The sequence below is a fragment of the Schistocerca piceifrons genome, chromosome X (genome assembly GCF_021461385.2).
Source record: "Schistocerca piceifrons isolate TAMUIC-IGC-003096 chromosome X, iqSchPice1.1, whole genome shotgun sequence".
Taxonomy (NCBI): Eukaryota; Metazoa; Arthropoda; class Insecta; order Orthoptera; family Acrididae; genus Schistocerca; species Schistocerca piceifrons.
In genome coordinates this window covers 243,497,087-243,521,470 of record NC_060149.1, presented here as the reverse complement: position 1 = coordinate 243,521,470, position 24,384 = coordinate 243,497,087, and the positions used below count along the sequence as shown (strand labels likewise).

General features: G+C 39.8%; 1 protein-coding gene across 4 annotated transcripts in view; it reads left to right on the top strand.

Moving 5' to 3' along the window:
• The window catches only part of LOC124722916 (PTB domain-containing engulfment adapter protein 1-like), a 144,519-nt gene extending 131,923 nt beyond the window's left edge, over positions 1 to 12,596 (top strand). For all 4 annotated transcript variants that reach the window (XM_047248069.1, XM_047248067.1, XM_047248068.1 and 1 more), the window contains exons 6-11: positions 5,670 to 5,858; positions 6,712 to 6,861; positions 8,111 to 8,262; positions 8,343 to 8,458; positions 8,929 to 9,224; positions 11,793 to 12,596. In XM_047248069.1, coding sequence (XP_047104025.1) covers positions 5,670 to 5,858; positions 6,712 to 6,861; positions 8,111 to 8,262; positions 8,343 to 8,458; positions 8,929 to 9,224; positions 11,793 to 11,867 — 978 coding nt within the window. In that variant the 3' untranslated portion in view covers positions 11,868 to 12,596. The remainder of the gene's footprint in view (positions 1 to 5,669; positions 5,859 to 6,711; positions 6,862 to 8,110; positions 8,263 to 8,342; positions 8,459 to 8,928; positions 9,225 to 11,792) is intronic.
• Positions 12,597 to 24,384: the final 11,788 nt, after the last annotated feature.

Here is a 24,384-nt window from a genome sequence, read left to right as displayed (position 1 = left end):
TCTGAGGAGGAGGCCCCCCAGTTGGAAGGAGCATGCTGTCAGATGCTGATCATCATGGGGATTTTCTCACAATGAGCCAATAATAATCTTTAGTCAACATTTACTAAATGAGAACAGAATAAGGCTACAAATTCAAACCCTCCCTGCAGCACCACAGTTAATCGTGCTTTCACACACTGAAGAAGGAAAAGTCTTTGCCACAGTAAATCTGTTTATTGTTCAGAAAGCTGTTGTTGCTGTTGCTGGCCCTGTGAAATTCTGCTCTAATTTACACAATGGCACTTTGCTTTTCAACACTGTGTGTGTGTGTGTGTGTGTGTGTGTGTGTGTGTGTGTGTGTGTGTGTGTGTGTGTGTGTGTGTGTGTGTGTGTGTGTGTGTGTGTGTGTGTGTGTGTGTGTGTGTGTGTGTGTGTGTGTGTGTGTGTGTGTGTAAACCAGGCTATGAAGTTATCTTAGTCAGACCATACGTACAGAGCCTGCTACTGGTGTCCCCATTAAGATGACACTCAAATGTCCTGTCTACATCTGGCCAAACGTGTATCGTGTGGTAGGGATGTTCTTGGGGAGATAGTCTGCCTCTGTCTCCCCGCTGCAATGATAACTGTGCTGCCGCCTTCAGAGATTGTCCCATGTATCTCAATGAGAGGGTTGTCAGACATCCTGGTGAAGGAAAGAGTGCCTTACCTGGTCGCTTGCAAGTTTTTGGTTAGTGAGAAATCCCTGCATTCTACCATCTGGCACTTACAGTACTGTTCTTGCTACCTCTTGCTCCACTAAGGAAATTGTCACACAGACGTGTGACAAACACCGCAGTTACAAAATTGCCCAGTGTCATGGTAGCATCCCCATCTCCTCCAGCTGTGCAACAAGCAACCAGGCTTCTGCCTCACAGGATGAAATCACCTGCTACATGACCTGCAGGCTGAAAAGGATAGAAGGAATACTCCTGTGAAGACATGTTAAGTCGGTCCAGTCGACAGAGATCTGATTCTTCCTTCGCGGACTTGGAAATCCTCTTAAACAGTTTCCCCACATCATCATCACCGATATGAACTCCACGTCACCAGTGCACACTGAGAACTGTTTTTCTACCCTGGACCTCACAGACTGACAGGAGGAGAATGCCAATATCTCTGTCAATTTCATGGAGCAGGATCCTGAAGTCTTTGCACCCTCCAGTAGGGACTCTTTGAAGGCTGGCACTTGGCAGCTGCCAAGATGTCATCCTCCCCCTCTTTTATTCCCCTCCTCCCCTTTCCTTATCACAACTCTACTGTAATGGAATGTTTGCGGCCTTCAATCCGAGAAACAGGACTTAGTGCTGCTATTAGAATCGCAGCGCTCGGTTGTGCTCTGCCTCCAGGAAACAAAATTGCGTCCTCATGACAGTTACAAACTCTGGCATTTCTTTCTGGTCTGTTCTGACCTTCCTTGCCTCCCCCACCCTACAACACCTCCCCCTCCCTCTGCCACCCCTCCCCCCACCCCACCCCACCCTGAGGGCACAATTCCGTTGCATGGAGATTTGTGCTGCTTATCAGAGATGATGATTAGTCAACCCATCTCCCTGACGACCTGGCTTCAAACTGTTGCAGTCTGCATTTTCCTTTCTTAGTTGACCCTGTCCCTTTGTACCCTTTACATCCCCCTTTGGTGTTCTCCCAGAATGTGTCAGAGGTGCTGTCTTCCTTGACCTTCTAAATCAACTTGACCTCATCTGGCTTAACACAGGAGCACCCACGTTCCTTTAAGACTCCCCACACTTACTCCCATTTGAATCTCTTGTAATGAACTGCCCAGCTTGCCGATCATCTTGATTGGTCTGTTCTCTCCAACACAAACTCAAGCAACACTTTATGTGCTACCAGATTGCAGACTTCTACCTCACCCACGTACATGCCTAAATGGCAGCTTCCTAAGGCTGACAGGAGGATTTATTCCTCCCTGGTTACCTTTGACAAACAGTATTTCCCCAGTTGTGATGACAAGGTATAATCTTAAACATTATCCTTACTGCTGCAGAAAATTCCATTCCTCTCTTCGTTTTTACCCCGCTGTGTCCCGGTCCTTTCATGGATTGAGGCATGCCACAGTGCAATTTACATGTGGAGGTGTGCTCTTAGCATTTTCAGCTGTCATGATATGGCAAACTGCATTTGTTACAGTTGTGTGCAGTGTCGTCACATTCTTTAGGATAGCAAAAAGCTAGCTGGATTTCCTGTACTAGTTCTTTTAATAGTTATACACCCTCTTCAGTCATGTGTGCCAACCTTAGACGGCTCTCTGGGACAAAGGTCCATTCCCCAATTTTCAGCCTGACTGTAGCAGATGTTACAGTGGACCCTACTGCTGTCTCAAAGCTTCAGCCACTATTTTGTGACTATTTAGAGCTCCACCCACTGTCACCCTGCCTTTCTCCATCGGAAATGAGTGGAAAAGGCTGGGGTGATACCTTTCCTTCTCTTAGAATTCTGAGTGTTACAATGCCACCTTTACTATAAGGGAGCTAGATCATGCTCTCACTTCATCCTCATCCTCCACCCCCAGGGCTGGACGATGTCAACATTCAGATGTTGCAGAACCTTTTTCCTATGGGCAAGCACTTTCTTCTTTATGCATACAATTGCATGTGGAGAGAGGGCTCATTCCCAGACTCTGGTGTGAAGTCCCTGTTATGCACACACCTAAACCCAGCAAGGACACACGTTCCTTCTAGTTATTGCCCCCACCCCATATGTCACACCAGCTGTGTTTGAAAGGTGATTGAATATATTATCCATGCCATGCTGGTATGGTGGCTAGTCTTGAAATTTACTAAGCACTGTGCAGTGTGGATTTCGTGCGGGCTGTTCTGCAGTTGACTGTCTTGTCACTTTGTCAATCCATGTCATGAATGGTTTTCTGTGGAAATAAGACTGTGGCCATGTTTCTCAATTTGGAGAAATCCTAAGACACCTGCTGAAGGACTGGTATCCACCGTACACTCTACACATTGGGCTTCCGTGGCCGCATGCCCTGTTTCCTTCAGGAATTTTTAACAGATAAGTTTTCAAGGTACATGTTGGTTCTGCCTTACCAAAAACATTTATCCATGAAAATAGTTTGCCCCAGGGTACTGTCGTGAGCATCCAACCCTATTACGGCCTGTCTCCTGCTCGGCATCTCCAGCTCCCTTTTCGTTAATTTTGCCATCTATTGCAGTTCTACAAGGACTTGTCTCCTTGATCAGCGTCTTTAGCAATGTCTTGATAGTGTTTGTTCATGGAACATTGGCAATGGCTTTTGCTTTTCCACTGACAAGATTGTATGACTTTCTGGCAGTGAAGTTGGTATCTTCTAGTCTTTACCTCCTGGCCTCTTACTCTCCTGTTCGTTGACACCACAATTCCTGGGGCTCATGCTCGATTGGAAACTTTCTTGGTCGTGCTGTGTGTCTTACCTGGCTGCCTGACATACACAATCCCTCAGTGTCCTACGTGTCCTCGAAGGTGCTTTCTGGGGTGCAGATTGAGCCACCCTCCTCTGTTTGTACCAGTCCCTTGTCTGTTTGAAACTAGACTACGGGTGTTTAGTTTATGCATCTGCATGTCTGTTGCTCTTACACCTTCTCAATACTATCCACCATAATAGCACGAGTTTTGCCACTGGCGCCTTTAACACTACCCCAGTTGAGTCTGTATGCTGAGGCTGCTTAACTAGTTGTCATTATGCTATGACTTTCTCCTCAGCAGATAATGCTGTTAGTCTGCCATGCCTGGTCACCCATCCTACGTTGTCTCCTTAGAGGACTCCTTAGATTGCTAGTATGGGGTGTGTCCCTCTTCTGTTACTTTCCAGAGTTCACTTTCGGCTATTGCTCTGGCAGCTTAACTTCACGCTACCTGCCACTTCCCTGATGAGTGTGAACCCTTCATTACCTTACCTTAGCTTAGCTTTGTGCAGTGGCCTCTCTTTGCCTTGGCCTTAATTTCCTTCCTGAAGACACTACCCCAGCATTACTGTTTCTCTGTAAGTTTCACAATCGTTGCACGAAACTTTGTGATAGTACCTTTGTGTATGCTGATGGCTCTCATGGCCCTTGGTGTCAGGTTTACATTCATCACTGACACGAACAATTTTTGGTATTGGCTTCTGGAAAATTACAGTTCTGTCATCTGCTCACTCTCTATTCCATTCAGACTCAGTGTACTGTATACCATTTATCCCTTCGCGCAACTGGTCCAGGAAAGCTGTCACTCACTCTTGACAGAGCCACTGTGATATTTGTTTGTTCCTGGTTACATCAGTCTAATGGGAAACGAGGTGGCTGCAGCTGCAGTCCTTGTACCTTCACCCCCTCTCTTCCATTCCCTCTGATCTCTTGTGTTGCCATCTGTCAGCAGGTGGTGTTACTTTGGCTTCACAACTGGTCCTCCCTTCATGGGAACAAGCTCTAAGGAATTCGGCCTCTCCTAGTGGCTTGAACGACCTCCTCTCAGCCCTCACAGTGAGTAGGTAATTTTAGCTAGGTAGTGTATCAGGTGCAGTCATGTTAGCAATCACCATTTAAGTGGTGCTCCCCCCACTACTTTCTATTCCCCCCACCACTTCGTGCTCACTTCCCTCAACCTCTGATGGTTCACCATCTCCTGACAAAATGGTATTTTTTTAACCATTTAAGTTTCCATTTATGTTCGCCATCTGAGTTACTGGCTGTTTTAGTGAGTGATGTGTAGGCTGTCAACCATGTTTTACTTTTTACCCATCATAGCAATATGGTGAAAGACATTTAATCTACAGCTTATTTTACTGACCTTTGTCAGTCTGCGTTTTTAGCTATCATTGCTTCCGTCACTTGGGCTTAACATGTTGTTTCTAACTCATTTTTCTTGTTTGTGTTCTACTGCTCTGGCAGGGTTGCATATGACCTTAGTTGTTTGTATCCCAAAACAATAAACAGCTGACAGCATTTACATCTATAAGAGTGAAATAACTTGAAAAACTGCAAACAGAAAATTACCCATTCTTTCTTCTTAGACTGAACATTGCTGTAAACTTTTGAAATTTCTGGTATTAACGTAAACTTCCTGCTGACTAACTGAACATGCAACATTCACTTTTCATATTGTTGCCAACAATAGGCCATGACATCTTTCTCGTTTTGTCAGCTCATGTTAATTTCTTTAGCTGCTACCTGACTTAAAGTTTAATAACATTAGTTAATTCACAATTCCGATTAGCACAGTTACGTGCCTGAAAAAGATGCTTATAGGATTATCTTATATCAACTTCACGGAAAAATTTGTTGGAGCATTGTAAAATTTCTTTACTCGAGAAATACTGGTATCATACTCGGATTAAAAAGTCATAGTAAATAAGTGGATTTTAACATTCATCCAGTGTGTTAAATATTTCCTTATTGGTTGTAGCAGTCTGTCAGATTCATTTCCATGAAGGCACTAAAAATATCTTTGTCTCAAAGTTGACATTCATGTGATAAATGAGGTAGTGTTTTCATAATCATGAATTACCTCTTGTTAAGTATTTTAACAAAGTAATATTTTCTTGAATTTGTAGATAATGACTGACGTACCACATCTGAAACATACTAATTGCAAGTAAGCAGACAGCTTAAAAGAAAAGTTTCATGAGTAATGCATAGACTCATAAAGACAACCCAATGTTTCAGGCAGAAGAAATCACACTGACTATTGGGCAAGCCTTTGACTTAGCCTACCGAAGGTTTTTAGAGACATCAGGGAAAGATTTGGAAGTGCAGCGTAGGCTTGTGTTGTTAACACAAAGAAACTGCAAGTTGGAAAAAGAAGTCTCTGTTCTTCGGCAGAGGTTAAATGATATTGCACAAATTAAAGGCCAGGTGAGTTTCTTACTGTATTATCCGTGAACTATATGTGCAGTGTCCAGTTAAATGAAGCTGGATCTAAAGTGGTCTGATGGAAAATGAGGGAGAAACGAATTCAGTGTTACCCTTCAGTCACTGTTGAATGGGAAGTAAAATTAGATCTACTTGAGCTAGTAGTGATACATTTCAACTTGGGAAATGCATAGAAAATTCATGTTCAGATGTTTACGTTCCATAGACCTTACTGCAGAAAACTGTAGAGGCAAGGAAACAGTGCAGTGTGCTAGCTACTAAAAAGATGCTTGTAAAGCAACTGCAGTAGTGCACTAAGGTAAACTAAACTGCTGCTGAAAATGATTTTTCAAGGAAACTATGGTAAAACTGTTAAGGTGGCATGTACTGACTTTGGGTGGTTGGCTGCCACTGCTGTAATTCTCTCCATAAAACTTACAAATTATTGTAATATAGTGCACATTTTTCATACATGATCTTGACATACTGTGCCCAAATTCTCTTCTAGAGAAGCATATTCATCAAATGGTGTACTTCCAATAAATTTACCAACCAAAATACTCATTTCATAGTTCTACGTACAGTTATTGAGGTATATTGTCATAGTGAGTGCTAAAGACTTCTTTTTTCCCTGCCCATTGTTAACTGGTTTAATATCACTGAATCACTAAAGGGCTCTCTAGTATGCTGCTTCCAGTAACACACAAAAATCAACTCTTCAGGTGTCAGTATTAGAAGTCTTTTTATAGGCCCAAAATAATGAGGAACCTGCTAGTGAAACTGTATTGCCTTAGTTTTTACATAATTCTGAAACTGTCCTTGGTCTAAAATCATTAAAAATTGCAAGTTTTTTCAGAGTGATGTTGAGGAATACATGGTGAAGAATGGAATAAGTGACTTACTTACAGTAAACCATTCCAACAGTAGCTCAAGTTCAGCAAGCTCACCCACACCTGAAATGTCACAAGTGGAAGTTCTAGCATCTGTACAGAGCACTGACAACAAAGTAAGTTGTAGCACATAAGTCATTTTTTCTTCAAAAAATGTCAGTTAAATGGAGGCTGTCATTAATGTTGTTAACTGACTAAACATGACATTCCTTCTTAAAATACAGCTTAAAACTATTTAATGAAGCTGGTTGTAAACAAAATTGATAATTTGCAGTCTTGCACTAGGTGTGATGTTAGACATTTCGGCTTGTAATGTCATATGCACATCACTGGCACCTGGTATATTATAAGGTAGTTTTCAGTGATGGCTAGAAGATAATTCACCTAAATAAACTTTTAAGTGGTGGCCTTTCGCTTTCTTCCCTTAAGTTTTGTTTAGTTTGTCAACTGCTTAATTATCCATTTAATTAATTATTAAATTGACTTCACTAAGAGGAAATTTGAATACTTTACTAACTTAAAGAAATAAATTAAATTCTGAGCAGTTTCATGCAGCCAAAATAGTTGGACAGGAAAAAAATAATTAGCATCGTAATGTTGAGTAATTGACTGGTTTAAACTTGGTAAACAGAAATGTTATTACTGCTTTTCTGCTGCAGTTACTACTGCATCCTTTGACAAAATTAACATCTCTATATCGATGAAGTGTTGAGTTCCCCAACTCATGGCTAAAAGTGTGGAAAAAGCTGTTTAATTGCTAACAAGGAGTAACTTTCTTGCACTGAACTGGGGCAGTTGAATAAGGTTCCTAAATTTCTCTTCAGGTGAATTAATTTTAACCTCACTCATTTCAGGTGTAGCCACACAGGGAATGATAGCCCGTACATATTACACCCCAGAAAAGACTTGCAGTAAATTATTATACCAATTTTTTGGAATGAAATGCCTTTTAAAGTTAGTACATGTAAATAATTAGTAAAAATAGTAAGCTAATAATTTATACTTGTGCATTCAGAAAAATGTCTTGTGGTTCAATCAGAACAGAAATTTCTGAACAATTGAAGTTTCCTCACTAATGTTAAAAATTGGCAGAAGTGTGCTGTTTCCCATGAAAAAGGAAAGAAATTCTAATGTTTGGAAGTGCAATTAAAAAGTATTTGCTAATAAGACAAACTAAGGATAGCTTCTGTGTTAAAGTAGTAATAAAGCAATAAACTTTGGGGATATTACAAAAACTGGCTAAATGCCTTAGTTGTATGGAGTTTTGCAAAAACTTCAGTTTATAGAGTATTGAAGACTACAGATGATGAAAATGGCAGAGCTGAAAAATTGTTGAATTATGGCAAATTTTTATTTCCTTTTAAGGAGAACGGTGCCTTGCTGAACTTCAGCTCTAGTTCAAGTAATGGATTCAGCAGCACTCCTCAGTTACCATCAGCAAGTTCACTACAGCCACCACCAGTACCACCAAGGGCTTTTGAAGCTCCAAAACCATCATTTGGAGATGACTTCATGAGGTAAAATTTTTTCCTTTGTAATAAAATTTTTGCAAATGCAATAAGTTTTCCACTTACTAGAAATTTTAAAAAATTTTCAGTGAACAACCTGCAGTTGGGAGGAAATTGGAAGGTCTGTTACTAGATGAAATAGAAGACTTCAATCCACGAGCACATGAGCAGCCTGTGAATGGATCATCTTCACCTCCACCATTGTGTGAGTAATGTAGTTGTCACGCCATCTAATTTGCAGCTATCTGCACTAATGTATTCTGTGCAAGCCTCATTTCTGCATAACTATTGCAATTTGTGCCCAGTTGAACCTGCTTAATGTAGTAAAGCCCAGGTGTTCCTCTGCATTTCCTCCTCTGTTGTGAACTGGGCACATCCACTTTGATGAAAATCTGACTGCTGCTGAAAAAGACTAAGACAGGTGTCCTAATATGATGCATGTGTGGATTCTAGGGCAGCACACTTCCAGTGAAAGAAATACAGAGCAGTGCATAGTAAAATATATTAAATTACGCAACTATGGCAACGCTGGCTACAGCAATTTTAGAATCAGTTTTGCCTGTCTGTCCTGTATTAACTACAGTTCCATGGTCACTAACTAGTGGTGGTAGCCTTTATCATAAAATGTAATTTACTATCTGATTTTCCTGTAACAATTTCAAAATAATGTTCCAGTGGCACCACCACCGAAGGCAGCTAGAGAGGTACCACGTCGTGTGTTCACTCAGAACAATGGTTCACCGGACATCTTTAAAGAAGATTTATTTGGCTCCACGCCTTTCAATCCTGCAGCATCACAAAGCCACATACCACCAGCTGGTACTGTACTACCCCACTCCAGTCCAAACCCACCTGTTGCCTGTGACCCATTTGGTATGGGAGACTTCGGTGGCACCAGCAATGTTGGCACTTCCCAGCAGGAGCTAGAGAATGCAATTGGGCTTATAGACAAACGCATTTTGGAAATGAAGGTATTTAATATTGGGCATTAATGCCTCCTTGAACACTATGTAAACTGTAACCATGTAGTAAGATCATCATGATGTGTCAGGTGGAAATTGGCTTTGAGAATTAATGAGAAAGCAAGCCGAAAATCTGTCAGGTCCAGTGCTGCCATGGACACTGCAGAAATTTTTCATTACTGTTAAATAATGTAAAGGTGAACTAAATTAACTTAAGTTTAAACTATTCTTACGATTTTGCATAAGCATAAATAAAATGGAGACACAGCATAGTCATAAAATTTGTGACATTGCAGAGGTGGCTTAGAAAGTCTGTTCCTCAATTTTCCACAGTTAAGAATGGGTGGCAAAATTTTGGATGGATTGTGCACTTCAATGTATGTGAAGGAATCAAACTAGCCTGCAAAACAGGCAGTGTCCAAACATGGAAAAATTTCACTCACACTTCTTGTAACTTTGTAGCTAAAATTGTGCATAGGCCTCCTGATTTTATTTTATAAATTTAACAGTGAAGAAAAATGTTTTGACAAGTCTGTGTTCCCTTGTGAGATACTTAAGTCTGCAAGTCGGTTAACCAAATGGAGGTAATTCCAAACGAAAAAGTCTCTCTGCAAGTGTTATTTAAAGTTGTCATTCCCAACACAAGCAAAGAAATGATTAAGAAGTGTCTGTGGAATTCATTCAGTTTAGTGCTGAAGTTCTTAATTTTACTGCAGTCCTGCTAATCAGCTGCTCCAAAATGTTTTCTTTAATGTTGAGGACAGAAATCTTCCCACCTTCATGCAGCAAAATTGAAATCGAACATTTATGGACTACTGACTGTAGTTTCTAGTCAACCACTAAGAACATATTCCTAACACATTGCAGAATGATCCACATTTAACATGCTATATGTTAAAGTTGGATCCAGAGATAATGCTTCTTCCTGACACATTGTCCTGAAATATATTTAAACTATTGTATGCATTTCAATGTTCACACCAATAACCAAGGTATCAGACTAGATTGCCTTAATGCACTTCTGGCTTATTTAGCATTTTGGTGGTATTTTATATTTCAAATAATTACTTTTATTTTTGTCTTTAAGTTCTACCTTCTTGTAGAGATGTCCCTGTTCAGAAACTGGAAGAAAATGAAATAATTTGAAAGAGTTTTAGAGGTTATTGATGTGATCATTTAGTTGAGTGGGAATAAAGATATTCACAACTTTGTGAATCAGAATTTATGGTGGGAGGACAATTCCAGTGACATCATTAGATCTGTAAAGAAGATGGTAATATTTCAAAGTGATTCTGACAATAGCAAAAGTGATTATTCTTCAGATTGGTGGGTCATAGTGCTGATCCTTGCAGCCTCCCACTCCTGCACTGACATAGCTAGAGATACTTCTGGTGCCATCTGGAATGTGTGAAGCTGCAATCACTAGTACACTATTGTCTCCTCATTTGTCAGAATCTGAGTAAATGTTTGACTCTACATAAATTTAGATATTAAATTTAAAGATAGTCTGTGGCTGCTAGGACTGTCAAATTGTCCCTAATTTGTTCATCTTTGTACAAATTTTGGAACATAGTGTTACTTTACGTATTTCATTTTTTACAATTGTTAAAAGAAATTTAGATTTCTTGAAATCTTTTATTTGTGTATACTTCTTACCCATTTACAAAGTCCACTGCATATTGGCTGATCCTGGAATGCCACATAAGAAACACTAATTACTTTAATTAAAAATATCAAAAGTAGTAACTGAAGGTAGCAGTCAGCTATGGTCAGATAACATAGCTTCACAAAGTGCATGAATTTGGATAGTTACACAAAACTGATAAAAGTGCAGTGCTAAATTTTGACTTTATTTTGAAATTGTACAGATATTGGTTGGCTGCAAAATAGTTAAAAGCAGTATAGTGAATGTGGAAAATTAACTCCTAATGTTCTGTCTTCACAGAAAAAAATAATTATAAAGTGTTAGTAACAGGTTCTTTGGTCTGACCTAATGTCATAAATTGGTGGTGGTGGTGGTGGTGGTGGTATTCCTACCTTCTGGATTACAGTGCCTAATATCTACACATTCCTCAGATGTGCACCACTTCATAGTAAAATTAAAGTAGCTTAGTTTTTGTAACTAGCTGATAGTAACAGATGGCTGTGCATTGAATTAGATGAAAAGATTTCTGTTAATCACATTATTAAACCAGTGTTTTAGGTTCACTGTCAAATATTGTAAACTGTTTCAAAGGACTAGCAAAGTTGTGGTCAATTACGTAAGAAAACTTCATATCTCAAGTCTGAAGGGTGTTTAGCTTAAGGGTTAAATATTGTCATAAAATTTCTCATACTTGAAATTTTCTCCCTCCTATCATTCACAATATCAACAATTTTTTTAAAAATTCCAGTTTAGATTATCAGAATAACCTTAAGTGATTCAGTGCTGCAATGTTGCTTTGATGCACTGACAAGAGGTGGTTTGTGGATTTCATCACAAATTGGTAGATGAGACTAACACTGTCAAATTGATTTTTTCTGTTAGTGTGGTTCAGTAGACCCTTGCAACATAATAGGTGGTTCCTTATGTTCCAGGATGGTTTTAGCAGAGGGCTTTCTTTTGGCAATGATGATTTCTCTCTTGAAAGCCTTGACCCACTGCGCAACTGATTTACCATAAACATGGAAAAAACTGAGTCTCCAATGGACACTGATACTATATATCTAATTTATATTAGTTACTTGGATAACATATATAAAATCAATAATTATTGAACTGTGTTTTAAGTAATTGCATTGTCCAGTATACTGTATTGTGTCCAGTATATTCTTCACATAAAGCTTGTATGAAATGAAATGTATTACTTGCGAGGTATAAATTCTTGCATTAGAGAGAAATTATGTTAAAGATAATGCATTTTATGCATTTACAACAGTGATTATTTCATGTTAACCTACATGTGTATATAAGTATAGTAATGAAAATGTATTCATTTTATCTAAGGATAAATATCATGTTAAGTTCATAAATCAGAAGTTCTGGAACATTAATGCATGTCACTAAGCATCTTCATGCAGTGTTTGCAGAGAGCCAAAGCTTTTAATTATACTCAGTTTGTGTGATAGATGTTAAAGGTGAAATACTGTGATCTCTAGTTCCTTCAACAATTAGGTGCATATTCACCCCAGGAGCATATTTAAAAACATTAAATCCATTGTGAGCAGTATTGAAATGGAAACTACGCACAGTTTATTGCCATTCAGAAAATTTCAGTATTAAAGTTGGTAATATTTTCGTCTGTGCAGATTCTTCATTTTAATGTAACATAAATTTCTTAAATCAGTGGAAAATTTATTTGTTGTAAAAGTATTTTGTAAAATAAAAACTATTGAACTGTTTTTCCAAATATCTTAGATTCCCAAACCTGGCCTATTTTCCTTTAACATGAAATGTTTGACACCATTACAAAGTAGGATGATAAAACAATCCTTTAAATATAAAATAGGAAATTGAAACACCATTCAGCCATCTAAATCTCCTGTTACATTGAGTAACGTGTTTATGCCATCTTTCAGACTCTTGGGTGATGTGTAGGAAGATTGCCACATGTGGTCCAGTTGAAATACAGGCCAGCATCCAATGCTGGTACCTGTAGATTTCTTAACACAGTGATCTTTCCGATCATCAAATGTTGGCAAATGATTAAAGGGATTACTGTATTAAGGAATCTGCAGATAACATTGAATGGTAGCCCTCTATTTTTACTAGACAAAATGTGATATTCTTCCTACACATGTCATGGGGCCTGAAAACAGTGTAATGTAGCATGGAAACATGTTACTCAAAACAACTTCAAATTTAGATGTCAAACGGTGTTTCGATCACACATTTTATACTGAACAGCCAATGTCCCACAACCATCTGTGTGAATACCTTCTAACAGAGAAGCCTTTTAATTGTGAATTTCAAATATCAGTATAATTACTGCATAAGTGAGGAAAAGATGAGAGGAAATAGTTAGTATGCCACCAAATAATGCCCGATACTAGACCCAAGAAAGATGTGGTTTGCATGTTCCTAATTTTCAGTCTTCTCTCTTACTTGTTTTTACACTATAACCTTGACTACTAAAGCAAAGGGAACAAAGCACTGCTCTTCGAGGCCTTCTCAGCAGTACTGATTTCAAAGTTTCATGGGTGGCACCTGAGTCAATGATCTAATTTTCCTAACAAACTTTACTGATTTTACTATAGGTCAGAGTAGAGCAAATTTGTGACTGCTCAGGTGGTGATTTTGCATATGTTTATATGAAATCATCCATACTGATACAGTGGTGCTAAGCATTTCGGTTCATAGTAAGTTACTTCGTTGAACACTACTGGCAAACAATGGTTATGGTGCATGGTGTTTATTGCAGTCATTGTGCTGAGTTGAACTAATGAGCACTGATATGACAACTGATAATTCAGAAAGCTGTTAATGTTGTGGGTGGGAAATAATGCCAACTATGCTGAAACTAATGACAAAACTGTCAAAACATGGTGCACCTAGTACTGTTGTGTCAGAGGTTTCTTAACTTAAAGCTAGGTAAAGCTGGGTGGGACAGTGTCTACACTCACAAAAAACACTGACAGAAGTGAAATATTTTTAATGGAGTGCCTACAGGTTAGAGAGAACCATCCTTGGTCTTCACAATCAGTTAAATGACATTTTATTAACACTTGTGGATGATGTTGGAACTGAACTTGCAGAACTAGAACTGGTTACTCCCCTTTCATTGGTTTTCACTGTGGAAGAGACAAGAGTAATTCCTCCAGTTTGTCTTGCTGCACAGGAAGAAGATGGTTTCTGAAAATGGCAGAAACCACTAGAAGTGAACAAAAATTCCAGGACCAGATGGAATCTGTATCGGGTTCTGTATACAATATTCAGGTGAAACTACAGGCAACTCTCTTCTTTTAGTGGTAGTGGTAGTGGTAGTGGTAGTGGTAGTGGTAGTGGTAGTGGTAGTGGTAGTGGTAGTGGTAGTGGTAGTGGTAGTGGTAGTGGTAGTGGTAGTGGTAGTGGTAGTGGTAGTGGTAGTGGTAGTGGTAGTGGTAGTGGTAGTGGTAGTGGTAGTGGTAGTGGTAGTGGTAGTGGTAGTGGTAGTGGTAGTGGTAGTGGTAGTGGTAGTGGTAGTGGTAGTGGTAGTGGTAGTGGTAGTGGTAGTGGTAGTGGTAGTGGTAGTGGTAGTGGTAGTGGTAGTGGTAGTGGTAGTGGTAGTGGTAGTGGTAGTGGTAGTGGTAGTGGTAGTGGTAGTGGTAGTGGTAGTGGTAGTGGTAGTGGTAGTGGTAGTGGTAGTGGTAGTGGTAGTGGTAGTGGTAGCCCAAAAAACTAGATCATAGACATAAATCAACTGCAGAATGGTAGAAAATTTTCTGTGCTCATAGTGAGAGAGCAAACACAACTCCCATACCAACCAGCACAAGCTGTCAATCTGAACACGTTTGTTTCTTTCACAAGTTACTGAAAGTCATTGGGGGGGGGGGGGGGGGGGTGTATTATGTGACTCGAAACTGTACTGAGAATTTCTTGGTAGGGAGGACATCAAATGTGAACTTGGAAAAAGAAACAGTAAAACTTCAGGTGTGCAGCAGGAAAGTGTCTCAGGGTCTTCGCTAGTCAAGTTATATATTGACATATGAGGCATTAGTGACACTAGACGTTTTGAAGAGGAAGAGATTAGTTATTTAACAACTGTCAAAATCTGCACAAATAAGTGTTTCAAATCTTATAAAGTGGTTCAGATTAAAAATTTACTTCAAATGCTCAGACATGTAAAACACAGTTGACAAAATGCGTCACTTCATAATGTGATTAGTGTCAGTAACAATTTAAATTGGCAAACTTGGGTGAATACCTGGGCATTAAAATTTACAGAAATATGGATCACACAGCCTTCATTGTAGGTAAAGCAGGTGGCAAACATTCATTGGGAGGATTCTGGGTAAAACTAGACTATAGACTGCTGTAACTTCACTATAGACTCGTGGCCCATTCAAGAATTGTGATTCGATATTTGACCCGTACCAAATGATTGAGAGAATATTGACTGGAGCCCAAAATTTTGATTAATGAGCATTCTCTGAAATGGAAAAAAACCTGAACTGGCAAGAGGCATGAAAATGTTTGTGGTCTTCAGTCCTGAGACTGGTTTGATGCAACTCTCCACGCTAATCTATCCTGTAAAAGCTTAATCATCTCCCAGTACCTACTGCAACCTACATCCTTCTGAATCTGCTTAGTGTATTCATCTCTTGGTCTCCTTCCACAATTTTTACCCCCCCCCCCCCCCCCCCACACTCCCACCCATGATGCCCTCCGATGCCAAATTTGTGATCCCTGATGCCTCAGAACATGTCCTACAAACCAGTCACTCCTTCTAGTCAAGTTGTGCCACAAACTCCTCTTCCCTCAAATTCTATTAAATACCTCCTCATTAGTTATGTGATCTACCCATCTAATCTTCCAGCATTCTTCTGTAGCACCACATTTCGAAAGCTTCTATTCTCTTCTTGTCTAAACTATTTATCGTCCACGTTTCACTTCCATACATGGCTACACTCCATACAAATACTTTCAGAAACGACTTCCTTTCAGAAACGACTTCCTGACATTTAAATCTATACTCAATGTTAACAAACTTCTCTTCTTCAGAAACGCTTTCCTTGCCATTGGCAGTCTACATTTTATATCCTCTCTACTTCGACCCTCATCTGCTATTTTGCTTGCCAAATAGCAAAACACCTTTACTACTTTAAGTGCCTCATTTCCTAATCTAATTGCCTCAGCATCACCCGACTTAGACTACATTCCATTATCCTCATTTTGCTTTTGTTGATGTTCATCTTATATCCTCCTTTCAAGACGCTATCCATTCTGTTCAACTGTTCTTCAAAGTCCTTCACTGTCTGACAGAATTACAATGTCATCATTGAACCTCAGTTTTTATTTCTTCCCCAAGGGTTTTAATACCTACTCTGAATTTTTCTTTCATTTCCTTTACTGTTTGCTCAGTATACGGATGGAATAACATCGGGGAGAGACTACAACCATGTCTCACTCCCTTCCCAACCACTGCTTCCCTTTCATACCCCTCGACTCTTATAACTGCCATCTGGTTTATGTACAAATTGTAAATAGCCTTTCACTCCCTGTATTTGAGCCCTGCCCCCTTTAGAATTTGAAAGAGAGTGTTCCAGTCAACATTGTCAAAAGCTTTCTCCAAGTTTACAAATGCTGGAAATGTAGGTTTGCCTTTCCTTAATTGATTTTCCAAGATAAGTCGTAGGTCAGTACTGCCTCACGTGTTCCAACATTTCTACGGAATCCAAATTCATCTTCCCCGAGGTCGGCTTCTACCAGTTTTTTCCATTCGTCGGTGAAGAATTAGTGTTAGTATTTTGTAGCCGTGGCTTATTAAACTGATAGTTCGGTAATTTTCACATCTGTCAACACCTGCTTTCTTTGGGATTGGAATTATTATATTCTTCTTGAAGTCTGAGGGTATTTCACCTGTTTCATACATCTTGCTCACCAGATGGTAGAGTTTTGTCAGGACTGGCTCTCCCAAGGCTATCAGTAGGTCTAATGGAATGCTGTCTATTCCCAGGGCCTTGTTTCGGCTTAGGTCTTCTAGTGCTCTGTCATTCTTCACGCAGTATCATATCTCCCATTTTTATCTTCTTCTGCATATTCTTCCATTTCCATAATATTGTCCTCAAGGACATCACCCTTGTATAGACCCTCTATATACTCCAACTTTCCTGCTTTCACTTCTCTGCTTGGAACTGGGTTTCCATCTGAGCTCTTGATATTCATGCAAGTGGTTCTCTTTCCTCCAAAGGTCTCTTTAATTTTCCTGTAGGCAGTATCTATCTTACTGCTAATAAGATAAGCCTCTACATCCTTAAATTTGTCCTCTAGCCATCCCTGCTTAGCCATTTTGCACTTCCTGTCACTCATTTTTGAGACGTTTGTATTCCTTTTTGCCGGCTTCATTTACTGCATTTTTATATTTTCTCCTTTCATCAATTAAATTCAGCATCTCTTCTGTTACCCAAGGATTTCTACTAGCTCTCGTCTTTTTACCTATTTGATCCTCTGCTGCCTTCACTATTTCATTCCTCAAAGCTACCCATTCTTCTTCTACTGTACTTCTTTCCCCATTCCTGTCAATTGTTCCCTTATGCTCTCCCTGAAACTCTGTACAACCTCTGGTTTAGTCAGTTTATCCAGGTCCCATCTTCTTAAATTCCCACCTTTTTGCAGTTTCTTCAGTTTTAATCTACAGTTCATAACCAATAAATTGTGGCCAGAGTCCACATCTGCCACTGGAAATGTCTTACAATTTAAAACCTGGTTCCTAAGTCTCTTACCATTATATAATCTATCTGAAACCTTCCAGTGTCTCCAGGCCTCTTCCACGTATACAACCTTCTTCCATGATTCTTAAACCAAGTGTTAGCTATGATTAAGTTATGCTCTGTGCAAAATTCTACCAGGTGGCTTCCTGTTTAATTTCTACCCCCAATCCATATTCACCTACTATGTTTCCTTCTCTCACTTTTCCTACTATCGAATTCCAGTCACCCATGATTATTAAATTTTCATCTCCCTTAACTATCTGAATAATTTTTCATCTCATCGTACATTTCATAAATTTCTTAGTCATCTGCAGAGCTAGTTGGCATATAAACTTGTACTACTGTAGTAGGCGTGGGCTTCGTGTCTATCTTGGCCACAATATGGCTTTCACTATGCTGTTTTGTAGTAGTTTACCTGCACTCCTATTTTTTATTCAATATTAAACCTACTCCTGCAATACCCCTATTTGATTTTGTATTTATAACCCTGTATTCACCTGACCAAAAGTCTTGTTCCTCCTGCCACCGAACTTCACTAATTCCCACTATATCTAACTTTAACCTATCCATTTCCCTTCTTAAATTTTCTAACCTACCTGCCCGGTTAAGGGATCTGACATTCCAGGCTCCAATCCTTAGAACACCAGTTTTTTCTCCTGATAAATACTTCCTCTTGAGTAGTAAATGCCAAAAATTCCCTGAAAGAGTAGCTTTAAAGTTGCAAGAACCCTTTTTCTGTGAGGAATTGAATGTATTGCAGCCCCTTAAATATTGCATTCGTAGGGATCACAGATAAAATTGCATTAATTAGAGCCTACTGTGAGGTGTTTAAGTGGTCATCCTTTCCATGTTACATAGGCAAATGGAATGGGGAAAACCTTGATATATGGTATAATAGGAAGTACCTATTGCCATTCACTTACACCAATTTGCAGGGAATGCTAGTGCTGTCTAGCTATTCAGCACCAACCACATGCCAAGTTATCATCTACTAATTGTCATTTAGATACAGAATAGAAGTGCTTAGGGTCAGCACACCTCTCTCCCAGCTGTTGCCAAATTCACAGACCCTGTAAGGCACGTCTTCTCTCTAAAGTAGCTCCTCATTTGGCATAATGAGGCTGAGTACCTGTTCCAGTTCTACCAACAAAAAATTCCAGGTACTACCAGGAACTGAACCCAGGTCCTCTACATAGCAGTTGGTCTGCATGGCACTCTAATATGAGAACCAAGAGGAAACCTGATTTACCTAAACTTGTGCACTCTGTATGGTTTAGGTTCATTGGTAATATCTACATGATCTAGAGCCAGTGACTAGACACTGGATCCCCTAGTCTCAACTACTTCTCCCGAGTCCAGCATGCCACCTTCCCTTAAATAGGTTCCACGACTCTGATGCCTCCACATAAACCTCCATTCCTGTCAAGTTAACAAACTGTCAGCAGTAACTCCATTTTGATTGTTATGATCCCTTCCACAATAATGTCTCTCATACAGTTAGAACACCAATTGACAGCACATCAGCAGAAATGAGCAATACTTTGCTTAGCATACTGAAAGATTCATTATCACCTTTACAGACAGGCACAATGATCCAAACCTTGTCCGCAAACACATCTCCCCTGGCATATCAACACATTCTCCAACCACCCCTACCACCACCCTGGGGCAACAGTAAAGGGCATCCCCCTTCCCTCATTATCTGTCATCACCCCATACTGAAACATATTAAAATCAAACTTTGCTAGGGTTTTGACTACCTATCATAATGCCTGGAATTAAGGAACATCTTTCCACCTCTCCAAAAGTATATGTCTGCTATCCACCCAAACTACAAAACACCATTATCCATCTTGTGACTCTTTTCCACAGGTTCATATCCCTGCGGAAGACTCATGTGAAGACCTTCACTATACAGCCACTAAACACATCCTCATGCAAGTTATTAATTAATTACTTCTTAATGGAAATGGTCACCCGATAAAGAGCATTGTTCCTTGATGGGAACCTTAGAGTAGGGAAGGATGTGGTGGTGTCACCACTTGTGGATGCCCCTGTTTGTTGCAGTTTACCTGTCTACTAAATCACTAAACTGGAAATGAGTCAGTGGTAGGCCTTGGAGTGATAGGGACTACAGTAGGTTCTAAATGATGTCCCTCAGTTCTTCTGTCAGAAATTGATTTGTTGCAGTAAAATAGATTGGAAATTGAAAAGTGAGAGTATGCAAAATCTACCATGACAAGATGGTTAAATTCATAATTGAGATCTTCTAATCTACATAATTGGAAACATCAGAGCAAACCTGGAACATACATTCTGTAGTGCTGTGTGGGTTTATACTGAATGTGGAACTGGAAGGTGAGCAAGTACTACAGTAGTGGTTGTCTGCAGAAAGCCTTCACACATTTCTCAAGTCAGATGTGGAAGCTGTACCAATTCCCAAACTCGAATGACTAATCTTGAATGCATGCTGTTGTACCCTAAAGGTGAAACTTAAGTGACCAACATTGAATTGTGAATCTTGACTGAAGATAGAATTGTGAATCTTGACTGAAGCTCAAATTGTGAATAAGGCTAAAACTTGTGCTCCACCACACCTTCACTCGTGAAACCACCAAACTTACTCATATGCTAGTATGAAGAATTTTTCTTGATCTTGGTCAGTGAGTCTACTTCTCTAACATTTACCTCTCTGAATTTTTATTATCGTTTTAGCCAGTGGTATCATTTGTTTTAGGCAACGCAACTTTTAGGAGACGGCTGCTGCAGGAAGTTGTGAATTCCACCAAATGGAGAACGGTTTCTAAATTCTGTGAATGCCGACCAGACTGACTGGGTCCTCATTTGTGTGTCAGAAATCTATGTGGACTGTTCCTAAAAAAAAAGTGGCACCAGCAAGGGATTGGCAGACTACAAAGCTGCCCCTTAACTGTGGTGCTGTGTGTTTCCCACATTATTAACTGAAGTTGTTATGCGGGCCAGGCCGGAGGTCCTCGCTGTTCACAGCCTGACATTGTTTCCCTGCATGCCGTGTGTGTGGTTGCCTGCAGTTATGAGATGTGCTATTGTTAAATATCAGTCTCATTAATATGCTTCTTTTAACTGTAAGACGACTTTCTCAGATAGGTACCCAGGTTTGCAGAAACCTTAGTCTTCTCAAATGGTGCTTGCCAACCACCCACCTGAGCAGACAGGATGATATGGTATCCGACCACTGCCACACAATAGACAGTCCTGGCCCACTTTGGGCCCCCAGTTTTAAGTTGCCTTCTTGCTATCCTAAGTGAACTGACTTGGCCACGGCTTGACTACTACAATGAGTAGCTACATACAGACTCGCAACAGAAAGAAACATTACAAAAATAGGAAAGAGTGACCTTTGTAAGCTTCATTCCTGCCCCCCCCCCCCCCCCCCCCCCATATAAAAAAAACAAATCCACGTCTGGATGCATTTCATCACATTCCAATCAAATCAAGGTTGTCGTCACCAGACTAGACATAGTAAGGTAACCCTATAAATAAATTTTTGAACTCACATTCCTGGTGTTTGTTACCAGAGTGGTAAGGAGGGAACCAAAAAGTGGTACTGTGCCTACTAGGCTTATTTTTCTGTATAAATTTCATGCCCTATGCATGTGGACCAAGCTGCCAATATTGTTCATCCAACAGTTGGTGCATAATTTACTTTCACAAGAGAAGAGATACCAATGCCACCCAATTTTTGTACGGTCTCAACTGTTCCTACAAGGGACAAAGCTGTGATTTTTTTTTATCGACAATGCACAGCTACAAATTAAGTAGATCAAGAGACTAAGAAATCGAGAGTGAATTTGGACTACAATGATACCAAAGGAGGAGTAGACACTCTAGGTCAAATGTGCTCATCCTACAGTACTTCCAGGATAAGGTGATGATGGCCACTTGTGCTTTTCTACAGACATCTAGATATTGCTGGAATAAATGCAAGCATTATTTTCAAATTCAACAATCATGATGATAAAGAAAGAAGACGAATTTTTTTTTAAACATCTTGCTCTGGACCTAATGGAAGAACATTTGAATCAACGAGCGTTACTTGAGACACTTCCCAAAGATATTCACACCTTCTTGACCAAGTATAGGCACGAAAAAGAGAAAACCAAGGAGCCAACAAAACCTGGAATTTGTTACGTATGTGGCAGGCATAAAAACAGAACCAAAACAGTATGTATGAAATGCAAGAAAAATGTATGCAAGAAACATAATGTCATAGATACAAAATGTGTGCAATGTGAAAGTGAGCTGCAGATGGAAGTTGACTAATTTATTCACAATCATAAGCAGGAGTGGGAGTTTATGAATGCTCCATTTCATAATGTTTCCTTGTTACTTTCTTTTCACCTGAATCAGTGCAATTAAGTGATATAATTAAAAGAGCCACGAAGGCAATAAAGAATATCAGCTTGTTGCAAATTACAATGACAATAATAGACAATTTTGAAGGTAACAAACAAAAGATTATTTTTATAGAGCCATGTAATGTCATGTTATGTTTACTCCAATAAAATATAACTGGCAATTATATAACGATTATTTTTCCTTAGGTTAAAAATGTAATACTAATTGCAGTGTAAAAGCCACAATGTGCCCACTCATGGAAGTATGAAAAGCATGTCCACTGAAGAATGAATGGACTATGACAGCAGATGACCAACACCAGTGCCTCTACTAACAGCATGACATCTGCAGTGCCTCTCTCAGGCTCCTGACAATACTGGTTGGACCATAGGTGACTGAAAAACCATGGTGTGGTCAGACGAGTCCTGATTTGAGTTGATAAGAGGGGATGGTAGACTTCTAATGTGGTGCAGATCCCATGAAGTCATGGACTCAGGTTGTCAACAAGACACTGTGCAAGCTTGTGGAGGCTCCATAATCGTGTGGGCTGTTTTTCCAAGGAATAGAATGGTTCTTCTTGTTCAACTGAACCGATCATTGATTGGAAATGGTTATGTTCGGCTACTTGGAGACCATTTGCAGCCATTAATGGACTTCATGTCTGTGAACATGTCACTATAGGCCACAATTGTCATGATTAGTTTGAAGAACATTCTGGGCATTTGAAGCAAACAATATGCCCACCCAGATCACTGGCAGCAGTACCAGCAATCATTTATGTGACATAACTGAGAGGTCAGTTTGTGCACAAAATCCTGCACCAGCAATACTTTTGCAATTTTGGATGGCTGTAGAGGCAACATGGCTCAATATTTCTGCACCGGCTTCCAATGACTTCTTGAGTCCATGCCACATCGAGTCGCTACACAATGCCACCCAAAAGGAGGTCCAACATGATATTAGGAGGTATCCCATGATTGTCATCTCAGTGTACTTCTAGATTTTACAGCCAGTCTCTCCCTTAAATCAACTATCAAATTGGAACCGTGTAACTTTTGAACAGGAACAAACATGACCCTGTTTTCACATAGTCCAACTAATATTTCTCTTAAAGTATCCAACATATCAGAATTGTGATTTTTTTTTTTAATAAGAATCTAACATTTCACACAGTTCAACATCATTTACTACTTTACAACTAAGCTGTTCTCACTTACTTTAAAGCTGTTTACAAAATTAATTCAGGTTGCGGCAGGGCAGGGTTTGAGCTTCTGTGTGCAGTCTGCAAATTAGAATTCACCTACCTCAGAATGGCATCTGTCCGATGTCCCTCCACTCAGCAATGTAGATACTTACAAGGTGATGTCAAAGCAGCGTTGATAAAAATACCATCTAATACCTACAATTACTAAGGCCGCACAACTCTAGTAATGAAAAAAAGTCCTGTAGAAAAACTGTCATTAAAAAACTTATCGGGCGGTAAGAAAACGGATCAGCTTCTGGAAAATAATGTCCAAAATTTCCACACAAAAAGATTTATTTTGTCCATCTAGCCAAAGAAACAGTACTATTCAGTCCTCATTTAAACTATTGGCTATTTTCTTCACATTCACAATTTGTACACTCATTTCACACGCACAGCTGCCAGAAATCTGTTCAAACCTGACCCGAATCAAACAACATTCTCACAGTCATTAATTTCACTACTAACATGAGTTATTACATTCGGTCTTTCTTGTGGATTTTTCAAAAAAGAAACTGCTCACAAAAAAATGCTCATTGGTTTAATACTGCAACATTGCCATGTGGATACTACAAAGGCCAAATTTTCACACACAAATATCATTCCAACAACACAGTTCTAACACTTCCGAACTTCACAAAACTGTCTGTAACTACATCAGCGTTAGTCACACATGTATCAAATGTGAGGAACTCAAAATTCCTTCATTTTACACATAGTGAGAAACATCACGTTTAACATGTCCTTCAGCGACCGAAGCTGGCAAGCGACTTCTTTCTTTTCAGGCCTCACCCCCAGTATAACTATCAGGTAATGAGCGGGAACCGTCTCAATTCTGATTGGCTAACCATACTCACCACCACCCCCCCCCCCATATGAACCATGGACCTTGCTGTTGGTGGGGAGGCTTGCGTGCCTCAGCGACACAGATGGCCGTACCGTAGGTGCAACCACAACGGAGGGGTATCTGTTGAGAGGCCAGACAAACATGTGGTTCCTGAAGAGGGGCAAGCCTTTTCAGTAGTTGCAGGGGCAACAGTCTGGATGATTGACTGATCTGGCCTTGTAACATTAACCAAAACGGCCTTGCTGTGCTGGTACTGCGAACGGCTGAAAGCAAGGGGAAACTACAGCCGTAATTTTTCCCGAGGACATGCAGCT